This window comes from Fistularia commersonii, chromosome 2 (assembly GCF_037954325.1).
Source record: "Fistularia commersonii isolate RoL2024-O1a breed Wild chromosome 2, RoL_Fcom_v1.0, whole genome shotgun sequence".
Lineage (NCBI taxonomy): Eukaryota > Metazoa > Chordata > Actinopteri > Syngnathiformes > Fistulariidae > Fistularia > Fistularia commersonii.
This window is the reverse complement of record NC_141285.1, coordinates 10,442,467-10,461,923: the sequence shown is the minus strand read 5'-3', so window position 1 is coordinate 10,461,923 and position 19,457 is coordinate 10,442,467. Positions and strand designations below refer to the sequence as shown.

Genomic DNA, 19,457 nt, shown 5'->3' with positions numbered 1-19,457 from the left:
TCTCGACTGGTATAACACAGAAGTGTCTACTGAAAGCGGAAGAGAGAGGACAGCAAGGATTCATGCCTTGGCATCAATATTCGGGCCATGGAAATAACACTGAAAGGTTATCCTCTGAAGATTGTAAACATCCCATGGAGGAATAATAATCTCAGTAATCTGCATACGGATCCTCCTCTATCTGAACAAGGAGAAACGATCATTGGAGTATACCTGTTGGTGTTAGGTATGTTGGCTGTTAAAATTGGAAGATTATTTCAGTTTGATAAGATTTTAGAAATCAGCACACACTTAAAGTCTTTACCTTACCTTTTTGGTAGACCCAACACTGACAAAGACATTGTTGTATATTATATTTGCTTCTATAGATACACAATATATTACTATCTATGACATAGACATAAAAAAGTTGTGTTAATGTTACAAATTTCATTTCTAATCCACAGTCTTCAGCCTTTTGGTGAAAAAAAAATATAACCTCATAATAATTGGTTGTCTGTTTCCAGTCAGTACATTCCAAGAGAGTTGTGGTCAGCAACAAAAACAACTCTTCCTTGTTTTTCGAAAGGTCAGTCGTCTACTGACACAGATGGACCGACTCAAGTTTGGAACTTTGTTTTCCTATTACTCCATGTCAACAGATTACTATAAAGGATCTGGTGTAGTCACATTTGTCAAAAAATACAAGAAACGTATTTCACTGCAATAAAATGTAAACTAAGACTGAATTATCACAACTCTGATTTTGATCCTTCATCAAATAAAGTTGAGGCTTTATATAGTCGTTTACCATTTAAATTTGGTTTAACCTCATGCATTACTGGTTTTCCAGTATTGGCTCTTAGTCACTTAATAATCCTACTGGTAAGCTTGACCTCACTCTCGTGTGCTTTCTGTGGCTGAAGTACTTCTTCCTACTGCTGTATGTACTGTACACAAGGTGAAAACTGGGGAAGGTTTTTTTCCTGTCAAGTGGGCACATATGAGTGACAATTTAATAATTGTATATGGATATATCCATAAGCAATGCTATTTACAAAGACTGTTGTTTGTGTTGACATTCAAGTCCCCCTAATAATTATTGCACTCACCACCGTAGTTCTTTGGATATTTGTGATAGTAATGCAAACTAAACTGCTGATGTTTTGTTCCGCTGAGATATGGGTTTTCAATGATCAAGCTCATTTTGACATTCATCAGCTTTAGCTTCAATGAACAAAATCTCTCTATTAGCAGGGACTTCAATATGACATATGTGGATATGTCAATATGTGGACTCAGTGGAAATTCTCAAAAAAGACACATAAGAAATAGTCCTCTAGATTTCTAAACAATTTTTTGTGTGCCCAACACAAGAACAATTATTTTTTTCATAGTGAGAGTTGCAAAAATCTATATAATTTTTTATAAAAATCCAAAATGTTCAATATGATTTGCAGTACACGAATACTCTGTCCTGTAAGGTCATTCAGAATGTGCTATAGTAACAAATGCGAGACGTCCCGCTAAGCCAATATTGAACTGTAATCAGGGAAATCAAGCTGATTCCCTGGGTAAATTTGATGGCATTAGTTCTGTGATTTTGGCTTTGTGGGGAAAGCAACATCTTTCAAATCCCCCTAATGGTTTTGTCAAATTGAGTCAGAGGTCAACTCCAAGTGACCCAAATAAAATGAGCACTGTACTACTTACTCATGTACTTTTATAACGGAACTCTGTAATTAAATAGGTTTTCGACTTATTGTTCATACTTGGTTCTTTTCCTTCCACAGGATGGCTATCATGGTTTGGAAACAGTTTAGTGATGTTTGTCTTATACAGACAAAGAGGTTCACTTCAGCCAACGGATTACCTCACTTTGAACCTCGCCATCTCTGATGCCAGCATCTCAGTATTTGGCTACTCAAGAGGGATTCTAGAAATATTCAATATCCTCAAAGACGATGGGTATCTAATCACTTGGATCTGGACTTGTCAGGTAACCTGCACCAAGACAGTAGATGATTTGAGGAGTCACGATTTCATGATAAACCATTACTGTCCTCTGTTAAATGTCACAATATGTTAAATCTATGCTCAATAAATCTCAAGAGACAGTGCAAAGTAATGGTCTTAATAAATTACATCTGCTCTCTTGGCCAGTCCCAATTACTGGACTATATTAAAGTTATCCGTGAAAGTCTTTCAGTAGTGTATGACCGTTTGTGAATGTGTGTCCAAAGGGTATTATGCTAGTGGCCATGTGTTCTGGAGGTTAAATCTGTAATGAGATTACCAGTTTGGAGGCCTTTAAATGGGAGAAACTCCTAGAGTAGCATGGCACCTGTCAACAACCAAAGGGGGGGGGGGGGGGGGGGGGGGGTGCACATTCAAAGCTGCAAGGAAGATTCTTGTGGAAATCTTCTTGTTGTGGCAACTGGACCTGAATTTCCTCACTTGAGAACGTTTCACCTCTTCATCTGAGTGAAGAATCCTATTGGATGAGGGGGTGAGACGTCTTTTAGTAAATCCGGTTGCCACGACAAGAAGATTTTGACAAGAATTCACCATGACTGAGAACCTCCACAGACCTGCAAGGAAGATGCTTTGGTGCTATTTAAATAAGGTGATAAATTATAACATGTAATGTAAATGATATCTATTCATTGTATATACAGTAATACTATAAAATGCTATCATCTACAGATAGTTTGTGCTCATGGTATGATATCCTGTCCAAGAAAGAGTGAACTGCCCGATAAATCAGTGCCAAAAAAAAAGGCAAACAACTTAAAATGTGAATCGCAAAATTTTGAATCAGAACATCTGCAACCAGTAATAAGGGTTTCAAGCAAAGAGGAAATATCTGTACGGTAATGCACCTCTCCTCATTCCATCATGTCCTGTAAGATATGAGCTGAGAGGGAGTGTCTGAAACAAATAAGAGAAAATTAAAACACGATAGGAATAGAGGAGGGAAGGGACATGAGGGTGAAAAAGACAGGCATGTGAGAAGCATTAGCAGATTACTGCATGGAGCATGATGGGACATGAATGGTTGCAAGCTAAGCCAGATCCCTATGCTTTGCACTCTATGACAGGTCACAGTTAAACAGGAGGGGACCTCATGAGAAAGAGAGAAAAGAGAGAAAAAGAGAGATCAGGGAAATTAGAGAAATCAGAGATCTCAGGAAAAAAAAAAAATCTTCAAGGTGGGTGAAACTTTTAGCTTCTAATTTGAATAAACTTTCTATTGTCCATCAACCACTCTTGTAGAGTTGAACTCAGCAAATAAGATGATAGCATGAAATTATGAAAAATCAGTTTGAGAGATATTGCCTCTTCATGCTGCTGGTAAATGTATGACAGCCCAGCTGAGAGGGACAATTAGACAGGAAATATGCTGAAAGTCCAGTCATGTGCAGAATGGAAGGGTGAAAAAAAAATCATCATGACGGACAGTAATAGGATTACAACTAAGAAAGATCAAGAAAGTAATCAGTTAGAGACCTTAACCAGTCCATATAAGTCTCAGGAGTGTTCTGAGTGTTGCACAGTTAGAGGCAGATTGAAACTGTAATTCCCTTTGAGAAGACCCCAGATTAAAAGATAATTATCATTTGTCTTCAAACAACAATAGACTAAATCTTTATCCTCTTCTAAAACATCTGCTGTTTTTGCTCTTCTTGCACCTTACATGATCCTAAGTCCTTAATTGTTTTATTTTTTAATTAATTAATTTATTTATGTATGTATGTATGTATGTATTTATTTATTTATGTATTCATTTATGTATGTATGTATGTATTTATTTATTTATTTATTTATCTTATTTATTTATTTATCTTATTTATTTATTTTTATTTTTTATTTTTTTACTCAAAGGAAGGCCCGCAGCACAGGCGAGAGAAATTGTGAGTGTCTAGGACTTATTGGCCAAAAGGCAGGAAAGATCTTCAACATTTCATCTTCATCTGATAAAGTCTAAAGGAAGACAAACTGAACAGACAAAAGTCTGTAACAATTAGGACAGCAACTGATCTCAGCCCTCAGGCGCCTGAGACATTTTGTGGATGTAATGCTATGATTCACCCACACCTCTTTCTGTTTCCTTCCAGGTGGATGGTTTCTTCACATTGCTGTTTGGCCTTGCAAGTATCAACACCTTGACTGTTATCAGTGTCACCAGATACATCAAGGGTTGTCACCCCAACAAAGGTTAGGTCATGTGACAAAAATGGAAAAAATAAGAATGAAGGGTAGACAGGGAAATAGAAAGAAAGAAAGAAAGAAAGAAAGAAAGAAAGAAAGAAAGAAAGAAAGAAAGAAAGAAAGAAAGAAAGAGAGAATATGCCCACTAGCATCTACTGTCTTTGCATTCCAATCGTTCCTATCTGATCGAGTGAAAGTGTGTGTTTCAGTGTTAATGAAACCTCATTACCAACTTTAGCTGCAGAAATAACTACCACTTGCGTATGGCAATTCCATATACATTTTGCCAACGTGTCATTAAGTTAATTTGAGGTGACATTTGCTATTTTTGATGTAAGTTCTGCGAAAGAATGTCTTAATTATGTTTGTGTATGTTCATAAAAGATGTATAAATTTATGTTATTTTCCACAGTGGTTAACTTAAGCACACATGCTGGATAAGAATTGCACCAAAGTATGTTCTTTCTTTAATAATAAAATCTAAGTTAACCTAATTACAACTAGTAACTCATAGCAACCAATGTCTCCCTCATACAGTACAGCTATGTGAGTTCTGCTTGGAAAACAGCAGGCGGACTCATTTTTTTTACAAAGCTTCGTGTACTTTGTCAACAGAAGTCCTTTTCAGTCTCTGGTGTTTGCACAGGCTGTTAATGTGAGAAAACACTTCATTGTTCAATAAATGTCACAATATGACATTCATAACAAGGAAAGAATGTGCCATTATTAAGTGCCGCTCATATTTTGCAACCTTACAACCAAAATTGCAACATTTAACATTTCAAATGCTAAATATCATTCTGCTGTTAAGAAGGTTTGAACGTACTTGGGGATACTTTTCTATCTATTTTTTCTTGGTAGGTTACTGCATAAGTTTCAACACCATTGCTACATCCCTCATCTGCATTTGGACTGGAGCTTTGTTTTGGGCTGCAGCACCATTGATGGGTTGGGGCAGTTACACAGGTCTGTTTATTCATCCCCCCCTGGAGGAAAGGAGTTTTACACTTAATTTCAAGGCTCATAATCTGAGCTCTGTGATTTATACTCCATAGATCGAGGATATGGAACCTGTGAGGTGGACTGGTCCAAAGCCAATTATTCCACCATCTACAAGTCCTACATCATCTCCATCCTCATCTTTTGTTTTTTTATCCCTGTGATGATCATGCTTTTCTCCTACATTTCCATCATCAACAAGGTCAAAAGTACAAATGCCATGTCAGCTGAAGGTTTCCTCACGGCCCGTCAAAGGAAGGTGGAGAGAGATGTCACGAGGGTAGGAAATTAAAAAAAAAAAAATATATATATATATATATATAAATAAGATTGAAAAAGCTTACATTTATTTTGGAAAAGACGATGGCAAAAGTAACATTTTCATAACTTTTTAAACCTTAACATTTTGTTCGGCATAGAATTGAATTAATTCACTTTTTTGGCTTTAGTTGGGTTTCGGAACATTTGGAACATTGAATTTGTTCCGGTGAGAGAGGTTAAGGCTTTAGGTTCCCCTGCAGTTTCTTCACTTTCACAGTAATACGTTTTCTCTCACTTTATGAACTTGTGACTAACTATGTGACGTTTTCTCGTTTGTTTTTCTGTTTAGATTTCCATTGTTGTTTGCACAGCTTTCATCATGGCCTGGTCGCCTTATGCGGTCGTGTCCATGTGGTCAGCCTGGGGTTTCCACGTGCCAACCACAACCAGCATCATCACTCGCCTTTTTGCCAAATCTGCCAGTTTTTACAATCCACTCATCTATTTTGGCATGAGCTCCAAATTTCGCAAAGACGTCTCTTTGTTGGTACCGTGCACTCGCGAGCACCGTGAAGAAGTACGTCTACAACGCTTCAAAAATATCAAACCTAAGGCAGAGGCTCCCGCACCCCCAGCATCACTTCCTCTCCAGAAACTGGAGGAAAAATTCACCGCGGAAGACCTGAAAGTACCAAATCCCGACAGCGACTCGGGGGTCAACAGTCCACCTGAGACACCTCCTTGTGACCCACAAGAGATCTTTCACATCAACGTGCCTTCACACGTTGAAACATCTGAGTACTGGTGTGACAGACTTTGAAGACTGTTCCTGTACCACAAATATTTGAATTGCATGAAGGAGATGGAGGCTACATATTTGGTCTTGTCTACATTAATAGGACATGTAAAATGTGTACATGATGACAATAAAGTATCTGGGAAAACAGAAATGTGATTACACACCGTGGCAAATTTGTTATCATTTCCATCGACCACATCGTTCTAAATAAACCTCTAAGACAGGAGGCAGCAGATGAAAAGTGAACCGCGGCGCAGAGCGGGCTGAACGTTACCTTTAGTGACCTGGAACCCTAAACTTCCATGAAATCAGTTTGAGCGTGCTCTGCCCCGCCCCCCCCAACTTCCTTTGCTCCGCTCTCTTAAGTAGCATCTGCAGGTCGGAGCAAGAGCATTAATTTGATGAATCGGTGTGGTTTTTATTCATGCAGAAAGGTACCATGCACTGGTGTATGGGTGTGGTAACAACCCCTTTTTTCCGTTTCAATGCAGACTGAAATATCAAACTTCAGCGGGCCATTATTTACATGGCAATTTATTGTGAAAAATGTTCCTAAGTTGGTCTCTGTGTTTTTGCAAAGAGTAACATAACAAGCAAAATGACTTGTTTGACGCCACTCCATAAGACCTTGAAATCAAATTGGAAGGCAGCTTTAGCAGGAATACATTCAGGGCGATGCCTGATAGCAGGACCTTGTTAAACAGACTGCAAAGTTCTGCATTATCTCCACTGTTGGTAGTAGATTCACAAAGGACAGTGTGTATTTGTGTAGGGGTTCACATGCCGTGTCACCATAACAGTAGAAAAAAAAATCACATTGACAATGAAGGTGGCCTGAAGTGTCTCCCCAAGAGGTGTTGGTTGGTTTATTTGGGGGAGGAGGAGTGACTCTGGAGAAAGTGTAAATTTACACACTCCTTTGGTTTGTTTTGTTTTCAGGACAGTGTGGCTGGGGACCGAACCCCGAGGTAAAACGGAAAAGATGCAACTTAAATGCAAAGTAAATGTCTTTGAAAATGATGAAAATGTGCACAGCCTCCTTAAAGCTGTCAATCAAACAAAGGGATGCTGGATACCTGGATACCACGTCCTGCATCCCCCTCCTCATGGCCCCCGGGGTGCAGCTCTTCTTCCCCTGACTGCGTGAGAAGCAGAGCCTGAAGTGGGACGGGCAAAGGGAGAAAAAGTCTTGCCACATCCAACTCACCATTTTAAGAACGCTGCGATCACGCAGAAAAGCCCAGGTGGAGAGAGATCAGCGCCTGCACGCCCATCGGTCCACGCCGCTTCTCAATCACCCTGGGGGGATCCGGGGGAAGGAGCGCACGGAATTAATTTTTTTTTTTTTTTGAACGCTTGTAGGATTATTTTGCTACTGCGGGTGAGTTGATCTTGAAGCTTCTGTGCGTATTTCTGGTAAAGTTTTGCCGAACAGCCCCACGCGTGAAAAGGATAGTGTATGCTGTTGCGTGATTTGCGCGTTGTGAGTTGCGGCGCAGCACTTGTTGACTGATGTTGACTTGATAATTGATGTAAGTTATCATTTAGCGTTTTCATTGTTGTTTTTGCTCTTTTTTTTTGGAGCAAATCAACTGTTTTAAGTTCATTTAATATCAATAGATTAAATTCTTTAATTAAAAAAAATGTACACAAAACAGAACTATTGCATCAGTGAGCTTTTTAAAATTAATTTAGCCATGTCTTATCTATGCCAAATGTTTCTAACAGCAAATGACTAAAATGATACAGATTTTTCCAATTTCCTTGTACTGAGAAGACTTGTGCCTTCATAAGCAGCAAGGCTGTGGGTGGAAATTCTTCCACTTTTGTCTTGATTTCTATCTCACGCTCTCTGAAACTTCTTTGTTTAGGGATTTCTTGCATTTCTTCCAAGTTCGAAGAGGCTGATGGAGCACAGGTGGTCTCTTTTCAACATGACAAGCTGCAGATTGCAGGCCGTGACTTGCACTGCAACCGATACCAAGAATTAAAATAATTCAGCATCTGCCGTGCTTGATAAACAAATAATGCCCAGCAGCAGCAGCAGACACCCAAAAGCTATAGAAATCACCTTGTAGAGACATGTTAGCAGTCCTGTGGTCTGCTCAAGCTCAGTTGGCTTGTTTCTACAGTACTTGGCAGATCTTACGTGCTTACAGTACTATCCTGACACTCATGAATGTTGGGATTTAACACTCCCTGCAGGGCCCTGTCCCTGTGTGTGTGTGTGTGTGTGTGTGTGTGTGTGTGTGTGTGTGTGTGTGTATGTGTGTGTGTGTGACTTCTCAGACTTCACAGCTTTCCAAGGTTATCAAATTAACCTTGTCTCATCAGCTGCTCATGCAGGCTGCACTCAGACGGGCAACAGCTCAGAAGGAAATCCGGTGCTTTTCTAATGGACAAAGTGAAAACCCTACAAGTTCATTCGTATTGATGGACATGAATTGGTTTTAAAAAGAGGTTTCATGAATACAGTTGACCCACAATTTGCTTAGATTGAAGAATTTAAAAAAATTCACATCTCTCACTTTTTCTTTCCCCAGTGTTGAGCATCAAATATCATTACCATATCATTTTAATCTCCTCTTCATCCCAGAGCAGCACACAAAGTGTCTTTCCTTAATGTTTCACTCTTTTTGTACACAACTGATGGGTGGGTGAACAAGTCGATCAAGCTGAGACACCGTTTGCGCCCTCTTGTGTTTTGGGGATCAAAATCTAATTCGATTTATAATATGATCTATTTATCAGTTTCATGATGCATGTTGTCATAACTTTAATGTCTACAGTGAAGGCACTATACAATTGTTGTGCCCTGACTTTAATTTTTGTTTTGTTTTGTTTTGTTTTGTTTCCCTTTAAAATATTCACAGACAACAGCTGCAAATGCTGTTCACATCAAAAACCCCTATGGCACTCCTGCCAGGTGTGTGTTTTGTCCTGTATTATCAGATTTCTGGTGTGATGAGGTTCTTTTCCCTGCAACAGGCATTATGCAAAATGGTATGGCCCAGTCTGAGTAAAGGTTGTTCTGTGCATGCAATCTACTTTATAGTGAGAATGTCACCCCGATGTGAATTGCATTGCATTTTAATTCCCGAAACTATGTGACCTGTCTGAGCCGGCGAGCTTTCCACAAAATAACTGCAAACCGCAGTGTGAAGGAAAGTCACTGAGCTGATGTTATGGCTTCTTAGAGGAGCTTTTATCTGCCACCATTGCTGTGCTTGATTTCGCTACAGCTTCTCATAGCTAATTACATGTTTAAACCGAGTTTGATTTCTGCCCACACGCAGCAGAAGCCTGATACATGAAATACTCATTCATTTTAGGACTTGAGATTAAGAGTAACCGATTCCTCGGACAAACTAAAACCTGGGTAAATTTACAACACTTCTCTGGCATTGATGCAGATGCTGTCAAACTGAATCAATATACATTTTTTTGATGGATATTGATTCATGGATATTGAACTGCCCCCATATATCATAGCATGCAATCATTTGTTTCATATTTTACTCTTTTTTTCTTATTTCGGTCTTTTAGTTGCATGAGTGTTTGGGTGTGTGCTCAAGAAAGTTTGTTTCTCTAAAAGTCCGTAAAGATCTATTATCCACTGTAAACAGGAAACTCCCTGCTGTGCTTTTCGGAGGATATAATTTGTGATGTATTTCATTCCTTGGAGGAGGAGGGATTTATAGGCGTGTGCCGGGAACACATATTAGCAGGTCTCAAATTATTGTCACACATTTCTTCTGTTTTTGAAACAATGATGTCATGTCTCACTTCCTCTACAGTGGGGCCAAATAATCTAAAAAAGGCCTGATTGGCACGCTGAAATCATCTTGTTTCTTCTTTGATCGCAAGTCATCCTGTTGCTTGCTTTATTCAACACTATGCTGACTCATTTCTTGTCTGCTGCAGGTCTGCATTCTGTACTATAAATGTTCATATCTGCCCCAGCTTGTTCTCTGCTCATGCTATCTTCCGCTGCAAAGACAAGCTGTAGTCCTGATTGTGCAGAAGTGATCTATTTGCTGTCAAAGGGAATCCCTGTGGAAAAATTAAGTCAGTGCTCATAAATGTCACACCAAAAATTCAGTTTCTGCCAATCACAGGAAAGCCATATACTGTGTGTGATGTATAATTATCATGAAGTTGTTTTTTTTTAATAAATATACTTTACATATAGATGTATAAACTTATTACCTATGAACAAATAACCGGAGAGTTCAAGGCTAGCATGCAAAAGAAATTATGTGACAGCATGAGAGCTGCCAAGCAGTTTGACGTTCGATGAAAGATGCCATCATTTAGCGGAAATAAACAGATTTTCGAACCACACTTGGACCTTCAATTACTTTTTAGCTACTGTACAACTATAAATCCTGGGGCAACAGAAAAACCAAACACTAATTTATTTAGCTCAACATGAAGACTGGATGCAGATGAAAACAAGTGAGCCAAGCAGTCCAAATGTTGCGTAATTCATCCGCAGCTCTGAAAGTGGATTATTTTTGTTCAGTTGCACATTAGTCTTTGTCTACAATTTTGTAGCCAATTGTTTCCTGCATTTTCGCATATTTATGCAGAACTATGCCGACCAGCTCCAAGTCACACATTCACTGTGGAGAATAGAACTTACAGTAGTAGCTCTTCACACATAGTTTTCATGTTAAGACTAGCTGATCATGTCGATGAGGATGTAGATATGGGTTTGTCATTCACACCGATATCCCCCACAGACATATGAAGAATAAAACCCTGACAAACCCCGGGTTATACACTTCACTGTACAAATTGATCCTGGCTTTCTAAGCCCCAGATCCCGAAACATCAAAATAGGAGGACCCACCTTCCTACCTCTCATCTTTAACATGTGAGAACCACAGGAGTGTGTCCTCAGACCTTTCCTCTTGTCCTTGACAAAAGACTGATTTCCCATCCACTTGTCCAACACAGTCAGAAACTTTGCTTGAGGACAGATTACTGACAATAACAAAATACCTAATTTTCTTATAATTATCAACCACTCTACCCTGACACCCAGTACAGCAATGCTTCCCTAGACGTTTTCTGTGTTGGAATCTAAAAAGGGCCCACCTCTCACAACATCTACTAACATCTACTTATCAATCGCTGTTTCAAGTGTCATGTCAGGTGCTCAGCAGATGAGTGCTGCAAAGGGTTGCCACAGCAACTGAGCATGATAATGCCAGAACATCCAAGTGACACAGACTAATGGTGTAAGAAAGAAAATGTGACCCGAGCCTGTTTAACACTAACTGATCAAAAGTGAGTCTCATTACAGAGAGCAGTATATTTAAACATATGCACTTTGGGACTTGCGTTGTGTTTTTGTTGTTTGTTTGTTTAACGCCTTGTATCTTTTTGTGTTTACTTTTGCTTTACACTACGGGTAAAGCCCTGTTGGAAGAGCCAGCTCATCATTTCTAACAACTGCAGTGTATGTGTTAAGCCCTGAAATCTCATGACAAAGCAGTGCACATCTGGCACAATTATTTGAATCATGTATGAGAAAGATTGCCCGTCTACGCAAAGCTTACCTCCTCCATTAGGATTCATTACTTTATTTGTTTATCTGTACACTTTGATGCAGAGATTTGAAGTGTGCTCAATGTTACCACCTGACCAACCAACGTAATGAAATTCAGGGTTTTTGCTTTCATTTTTCCTGCTAGATACTTTGAAATGAAACTTTAATTTCACAAACCTGTCATGTAATATCCACTGTCATTTAATTTGTAGTCCTCAATGATTTCTGCATAAATAGCCATGTGTAGAGGGGGCTAACATAAGATATGATGTCACAGGGCAAAATGTAGTCTTTCTCTTTTGTTTGGTAAGGTTCCTACTGCAACATCCACCTGGAGGAGAACCTTACCTGTAGCTACCATCCTAAAAGAACCCTTCCCAGTGTTCACACTAATCATGAAATGGACCTTGTTCTATTTGGGCTGAGGGCCCTAATGTGGAAGCCCCCTATTTTTTCTGTCTTTCATTTATTTGTGCAGGAATTCTTTGCCTGGAGCCTTGCTCTCCATGTTGAAACACCTCAGTCACACACTCATACACAGAGAATGTGATCTGGAGTGCAGAGTAACCAATTTTAGCTGTAACCTGATCAGACCTGTTGTGTTTTGTTTTAATGATATCCTCACCTTAAACCTCAGTCTGACGTTTTTTGTGTCACATCTCCGTCTGCCTCAGAGGTCCCTGTGTGAACATTTGTTATTTCTACATCACATTAAGCCTGTGTGTCGCAGCAGTAACAGACTCGAAGACGCCCTCATTAGAGGTACGGCATTCCTCTGTTAACAGGGAGACTTCAGTCATCACTTCCCTGGAGAGGAGATCAATCCCGATGCCTGGGCATACAGTGGTGCACTGGCATCCACTGTTTGTTCCTCGACGAGTCATGGACATAAAACATACGGCATAAGTTTCTTCATGACTCCGTGCTATCAGTACAGCAGACCTGCACACTGGGATGTACGCCTTGGGAATTGCGTTAGATTGCATCCATATCCATACGGTTGTCAGTGTCAACAAAGAAGCCATGACTTCTGACTGATATCGTGACTGATATTTCCCCATTCCGTTTGGATTGAATTCTGTCCGCATGTTCTCTGTAATTAAGTCTTACTCCATCGAAAACCCGTGAGCAGAATCTCACATGATGTTTCATATCAGCCTGTGTTTCTGGTGGTGCTTCTCACTAGCAACTAGTCTTTCCTCATAGACTTAAAAGACACATGTTTTGTTTTTGAACCCCTAAACATACAACTGGTAGATAGGACCTCTAGTTTTTTTTGAACACACCTTATCTTCTTCCTCTTACTTCACCTTTTGGCTTTTCCCTTCAGGGGTCGCCACAGTGAATCAACCTTCTCCATCTAATCCTATTCTCTGTATCCTCCTCTCTCACACTGACTACCTTCATATCCTCTCTCACTACATCCATAAATCTTCTCCTTGGTCTTCCTCTAGACTTTCTGCCTGGCAGCTCCAAATCCAGCATCTGTCTACCAATATATTAGCTCTCCCTCCTCTGTACATGACCGACCATCTCAGTCGAGCTTCTCTGACCTTCTCTCCAAAACATCTAACATGAGGCGTCCCTCTGATAGACTCATTCCTGATCCTATCCATCCTGGTCACTCCCAAAGAGAATCTTGGCATTTTCATCTCTCCAACCTCTAACTCTGCTTCCTGTCTTTTTGTCATTGGAACTGTTTCTAGGCCATACAGCATCGCTGATCTCACCACTGTCTTGTACACCTTTCCTTTCATGCTGGCTGATAGTCTTCTATCGCATAGTACACCTGACACTTTTTTCAACCCATCCCAACCTGCTTGAACCTGTCTCTTCACCTCTTTTCCACACTCTCTGTTGCTCTGGACTGTTAACCCCAAGTACCTGAAATCCTACAACTTCTTGATCTCCACTCCCTGTAGCCTCACCGTTCCACCCGGTTTCCTCTCATTCACACACATATACTCTGTCTTGCTGCAACTAACTCTCATTCCGCTCCTTTCTAGCGCATACCTCTACCCCTCTAGATTTTCCTCTACCTGTTTTCTGCTCTCACTGTAGATCACAATGTCATCTGCAGACATCATGGTTCATTGAGATTCCTGTTCAACCTCATCTGTCAGCCTGTCCATCACTTCTGCAAACAAGAAGGGGTTCAGAGCTGATCCCTGATGGAGTCCCACCTCCACCTCAAACTGCTCTGTTACACCTACAGCACACCACACCACCGTCTCACAGCTAGCATACATGTCCTGCACCAGTCTAACATACTTCTCTGCCATTCCAGCTTTCCTCACACAATAGCAGTACTCCTCTCTTGGCAGCCTGCAATATGCTCTTTCTAGGTCTACAAAAACACAATGCAGCTCCCTCTGGTCTTCTCTGTACTTCTCTGTTACAATGCTCAAAGCAAATACTGCGTCTGTAGTACTCTTTCTAGGCATGAGGCCATACTGCCATTCACAAATGCTGACCTCTGCTCTCAGTCTAATTTGTCTAGTCCCAGGTCTCAGTCTAGCTTCCGTTCCTTGTCACCGGAGTCATCCTACAAACCACTATCCTATGGTGTCTGGCTACACTCTCACCTACAGCTACTTTGTAGTCACTGATCTCTTTCAGGTTTCCTCATCCATACAAGATGTAGCCTACCTTGATGCTCCTCCTCCACTCTAATTAGATACCCTATGTTCCTGTCTTTTCTGGAAAAAAGTGTTCACTACAGCTTTTTCCATCCTTTTTGCAAAATCTACCAACATATGTCCCTCTACGTTCCTATCCTGTAAACCAAATCTACCCATCACTTCTTCTTCCTCTCTATCGCCTGCACCAACATGCCCATTGAAGTCTGCACCAATTACCACTCCCTCATCTCTGGGGATATTCCGCATCACTTCATCTAGCTCATTACAGAACGTCTTCTTCTCCTCAAACTCATACCTCACCTGCGCAGCATAGCCACTAACAACATTGAGCATCACACCTTCAATTTCCAACTTTAGACTCATAAGTCAAGCTGACATTCTTTTCACCTCCAGAACTTTCCTATCAAACCCCTCCTTCAAGATAACTCCTCTTCTTGTCAGCAAAATGATAGTACTTCTTAAAGCCTGCACCTAAGCTTCTAGCCTTTACTACCTTTCCACCTGGTTCCCTGGACACACAGTATATCGACTTTCCTTCTCTGCATCATCTCAACCAACTCTACCTTTTCCTGTCATTGTCCCAATATTCAAAGTCCCTACTCTCAGTCCCAGACTCTTGCCTTTCCTCTTCTCTCTCTGCTTCCGAACACGCCTCCTTCTTTGACCTTGAGTAGCCCAGTTTCCATTGGTTCCCTGTAGGTCATCGGTCCCAATGGCAGCCGTTGTTAACCCGGACCTCGATCGATCCGGTTTGATCTGATTATTGTGATTGATTCGCATGTTTGACTTTTGGCAAAAGTTTTATGCAGGGCACCCTTCCTGACACAACCCCCTGCATTTATCCTGGCTTGAGATCAGCTCAGCGAGACACTGGCTGGTGCCGCACTGAGGCTGCATTTTTTTGCACATGCCTTATACTGTTTTTAAATATGACCAACTGTTTGTCTGTAAAAGTTTTGGAAAGAGTATTGCAGTAACATAAACCTGCTCTGTTTTGTTGCCAACACTATCATTCACCTTCAGAAATGTCGATTACAGTGTTTGAGCAGGGAGAGGGAAATTAATTGCAAAGGATGTTGCTGAAATCCTCCCACTGCTTGTCTCCTGTTAAGGCCTGGTTTTACGTAAACATCTGGCAGACCTGCTGAAGTAGCAGAGCATCCATCATGATCAGAACATCACTCTGTGCCATCTGCCTTGGTGAGTGACCCCTTTATGTGCCCGAGGGAACATGGTGAATTTAGATGTGCAAAATGTGACATTTCGAGCAACCATTGGTCCACAGTGTAGTCTAGGGAGACTCAACACGATCATACGTTGGCAGCTGGTCCTTAACTGCCAATAACTCACTGGGAATAATGTGAAAGCACCCAAAATCTCAAGAGATCTTGACAATGTAAATAACAAGTAGATGCACCCCTTAGAAGATGTTAGGTGATGTTAGGAAATAACCCAAGGATGAAAGGTTATTTCACGGTCATGTTCTTGAGTGGGGACAGATTTAGTCGTTATAATGCTACATTTGTCTACTGAAGGGACAAAAAGGAATTGAAATACAGTTGCCAATCAAATGAACTTTTACCCTTCATCAATGTCCGTAGCTGAAGGACTGAGACACTTGTTCCTCTTAAAGTCCAGGCCCCAGCTACTTTGTGCCACAAGGACTTGCAATTATTTCTTGGGGATTTCATCACAGGCATGTTTGCTATTTAGACTATAATTCCCTTGAATATAAAATCAGTGATGATAATTTTTCCCAATTTCAAATTAATGCCATTGCTATTTCAGAATATCTGCCTTCTTTATATCGGCATTACCCTGAAACATTGTATCCTCTGTCATGGAAGCCGTCTGGTTACAGAAAACACACTGATGATGATGTTTCTTTGTAACCCTGATATGAGACTTCATCTTCTGCACCCACAGCGCTTCTGCTGTCCTTGTCCTGCTGGGCCAAGCCTAACAGCTCGAAGAACAAGAAACCAAAGCAAGGTAGACATTACTTACAGCAAGCCAGTAATCTGTTTCTCAGCCCCAGAGTTACTGTTTTCATCTGCTTGCTCCACAGTAGACAGCTCTCTTTTGAGAAAAGGCAAAAAAAACCAAACAAAAACATTGCTTTCTTTTACAATATAAGCTTTCATTATGAGATGGAAATGTATTCATGATACAATATATTTAGAGGTTGTAGAGAATGATTTTAATTACGGATACATTTGCAATATTTACATCGCAAATAGATCGATCAACAATGCTTTATTCCTTGCCGTTTCAAATAGCATAGTGAATATAATGCAGATAGCAAACCGTACTCTCAGGTGGGGCAGGTATGACATGGGGAGACGGCCGGAGTTACCAAGGAGCTTTCGGTATTTTGGTAGCACTTTTTTGTAACAATGAGATAACAAAAGGCATAACCTCATCGCACTATTTCCTTTTCCCTCAACAGTTATTCCATCTATAGAGTGTGATGTCAGAGCAGGAAAAATAAATCTTCCAGAATTTATAGTCAAATGTCCCAAAAACTGTAAGGAGACCAAGCAGCAAGTATATGGGACAGGTGTATTCGCTTCCATCTCCAGCATCTGCAATGCCGCCATCCACAGGTAGATGACTGACTGAAGGGATGAATCTGGTATACATTTCAATCTGCTGTAACTGTTGTTGTAATCTATGATTTATTGTTAGATGGGTCCAAACCAGAAATGATATTTTAATTTGAAAAAAAAAACTGTGTCTACTGTCAGCGGTATCATCACCAACTCCGGCGGAAAGGTGATTGTGAAGAAAATGGCTGGGCAGAACATCTATAAAGGCAGCAACTCCAATGGCGTGCGATCTCTGTCTCTTCCTAAATGGAGGGAGTCTTTTGTCGTCACAGGTATTGAAATTTGAGGAAAAAATTGTGATGGATTGTCTTTTTGATCAGCTCCTCAACTACAACTATCCTTGCTGTGCTTTAGAGGGAAAACCAAAGAAAGGAGTGATATACCCCTCAACTCTCGACTTTGTCCCCTCAAGACCGACCTACGTGAAAACAAGTAAGATTTTACATGAACTTGACTTTTGGGTGAAGGGGACTTTTGGAGTAATGAAGCTTAAAGTTACTGGGAGGCTTCATAAATGATGGGGGCTACCCAGTGATTAAGTGGCTCAGGACCTGAACGCTCCTTTAATGGGTTTGAAGCCAAAATTTCAAGCCATTGAGGTGCAAACTTCTATAGGATGCATTCCCTGTCCAAAGAAAATTCAGTGACTCACCTGAATTCAAAGAGAGTGTTATATTGAGTTTTCCACTGTCTTTGTGGGTTGAGATGAGAAGATAACTACTGAATTTTATTTAGGAGGGTGAACAATGTCTTTAACGCACCGTTCGGAGCTTAGAGCATTTGCATTTCCTTCCAACTGCTGCAGATAAGCGGCTACTATGCTTTGTGCTTGACTCTTGCAGTTTTCAGTGTGAAGTCAGTGCACTTCAGTCTGGTGAAGAATGTCGAGAATGCATGATAACACTGCAGCAAGAGTAGATGCACTTCCCGCCCGTATAGCCGTCTTATACATGAACGCCGCCATCTATCATCTCATTATAGGTCAAAAGGATAAATTCTCCACAGCAACTACTACAGCACTGCCTACGACCACAGCACCTGAGCACATCTCTACTACAACACCTGAACCCACCACCACCACCACCACCACACTGGCCCCCACCACCAACCCCATCATTACCACCGACTCCACCAGTACACCTCCACCACCCACCACGACCAAAGCACGCGCTGCTGCTCACAGAGTCAGAGATGCAGGTGAATTAATCAGATATGTGAACGTTTTCCGTGCAGCTTTTTTCTTGCATCAAATCTATTCACCCGTGAATGGCATGAGGAAGATTGTGTGTTTACTTGAATGCAGAGTGCACTGAGCACTCCAGTAAAACCCAATCCACACATTGCTGCCTCACTAACAGCTCTAATGGGAGAATCGCTCTTTTTGCCAGAACGAGTGGCATTTGTCTGATGAGGATGAATGATTTCCGGCGTCGATCACGCGTCGTAACTGCAATTGCGACAAATCATGGCTGGTCCGTGATGAAGTCTCACTGCTTTACTGACTGACTTGATTGTGCATTTGATCACTGGACCTTTCATCACTCTTAATACATATAAAACTTATCTGATGTTAATCACCCATGAGTCATCTGCCCTATTGGGATTGAAAAGCTGCCACAGTGAGTAGACAAAGCCTCAGTATATTAAGGTATGTGTGCTGATGGGATGGGTGGTTTGCCAGAAAACCACCAAACCATTTCTCTTTATTTTCTGTAACATAATCTCTCTCTTCTGCATATTGGCATCCCTTATCTTTTCCGTCCTTCTAGGTAGCAATCATCCGTACCTTGGCTCTGCGGCAGCCATAAATTCGAGTGAGTGAAGTGAAGCTCAGAAAGGTCAACGCTTTTTTTTCTGGTGGCATGAGGGATCGTAGGCTGATTTGAAAACGCAGGGTGATCAAGGATATGCTCACATAAGGCATGGGGTGTACAAATTTGTGCGTTTACCTAAAATGTTAGCGATCCTGTTGGAAAGACAAGTTTGCCACAATCAACGGCATAACTTGCATATTTAGGGTGCAATCCGTTACTTTTAAGCTTTTAGCTGAAATAATACTCCATCGCTGGGCAAGTTGGTTAATGCAAAAATGACAGCTATATAAAATGTTTAAATATGCCCGTACTCTGATATTCTCAACACTGATGTAGGACAGTCACAGAATGGTCAAGGGAAGAGCCCCGGCCAAGGTATGTCACTGATTCTACACTTGCTGGAAAATCCCGTAAGCCACAGAATTGAAGTTTAACTAAATCATGACATTTCTTCAAAGTATTCAGAGGAAGTGGCTATCCCAATAGATTCCCACAGCGTGGCAGTGGAGGTAAACCAAGCTTTTCTTGTTCTAGTGCAACAGCTTTCTATTCCTCTTTGAACTCCCACAAATTGACTCTTCTCTT

General features: G+C 40.8%; 2 protein-coding genes across 10 annotated transcripts in view; both read left to right on the top strand.

Annotated features, from left to right (window-relative positions):
* Nucleotides 1-6,411, top strand: LOC147236323 (opsin-5-like). The gene is made up of 6 exons (XM_086161406.1): nt 1-226; nt 1,773-1,978; nt 4,098-4,197; nt 5,053-5,157; nt 5,247-5,470; nt 5,801-6,411. The coding sequence occupies exons 1-6, from the start codon at nt 88-90 to the stop codon at nt 6,269-6,271; spliced, it is 1,245 nt and encodes a 414-aa protein (XP_086017532.1). The 5' UTR covers nt 1-87; the 3' UTR covers nt 6,272-6,411.
* Nucleotides 6,412-7,492: 1,081 nt separating this feature from the next.
* Nucleotides 7,493-19,457, top strand: part of vit (vitrin) — a 30,418-nt gene continuing 18,453 nt past the window's right edge. For 4 of the 9 annotated variants that reach the window (XM_086166905.1, XM_086166886.1, XM_086166868.1 and 1 more), the window contains exons 1-10: nt 7,494-7,631; nt 15,562-15,649; nt 16,376-16,441; nt 16,899-17,055; nt 17,197-17,330; nt 17,413-17,490; nt 18,040-18,255; nt 18,828-18,872; nt 19,209-19,247; nt 19,331-19,381. In XM_086166905.1, the coding sequence (XP_086023031.1) occupies nt 15,616-15,649; nt 16,376-16,441; nt 16,899-17,055; nt 17,197-17,330; nt 17,413-17,490; nt 18,040-18,255; nt 18,828-18,872; nt 19,209-19,247; nt 19,331-19,381 (820 nt within the window). In that variant the 5' untranslated portion in view covers nt 7,494-7,631; nt 15,562-15,615. Of the gene's footprint in view, nt 7,632-15,561; nt 15,650-16,375; nt 16,442-16,898; nt 17,056-17,196; nt 17,331-17,412; nt 17,491-18,039; nt 18,256-18,827; nt 18,873-19,208; nt 19,248-19,330; nt 19,382-19,457 lie in introns of all 9 variants that reach the window. The other 5 variants (XM_086166877.1, XM_086166850.1, XM_086166858.1 and 2 more) reach the window with 4 other exon arrangements.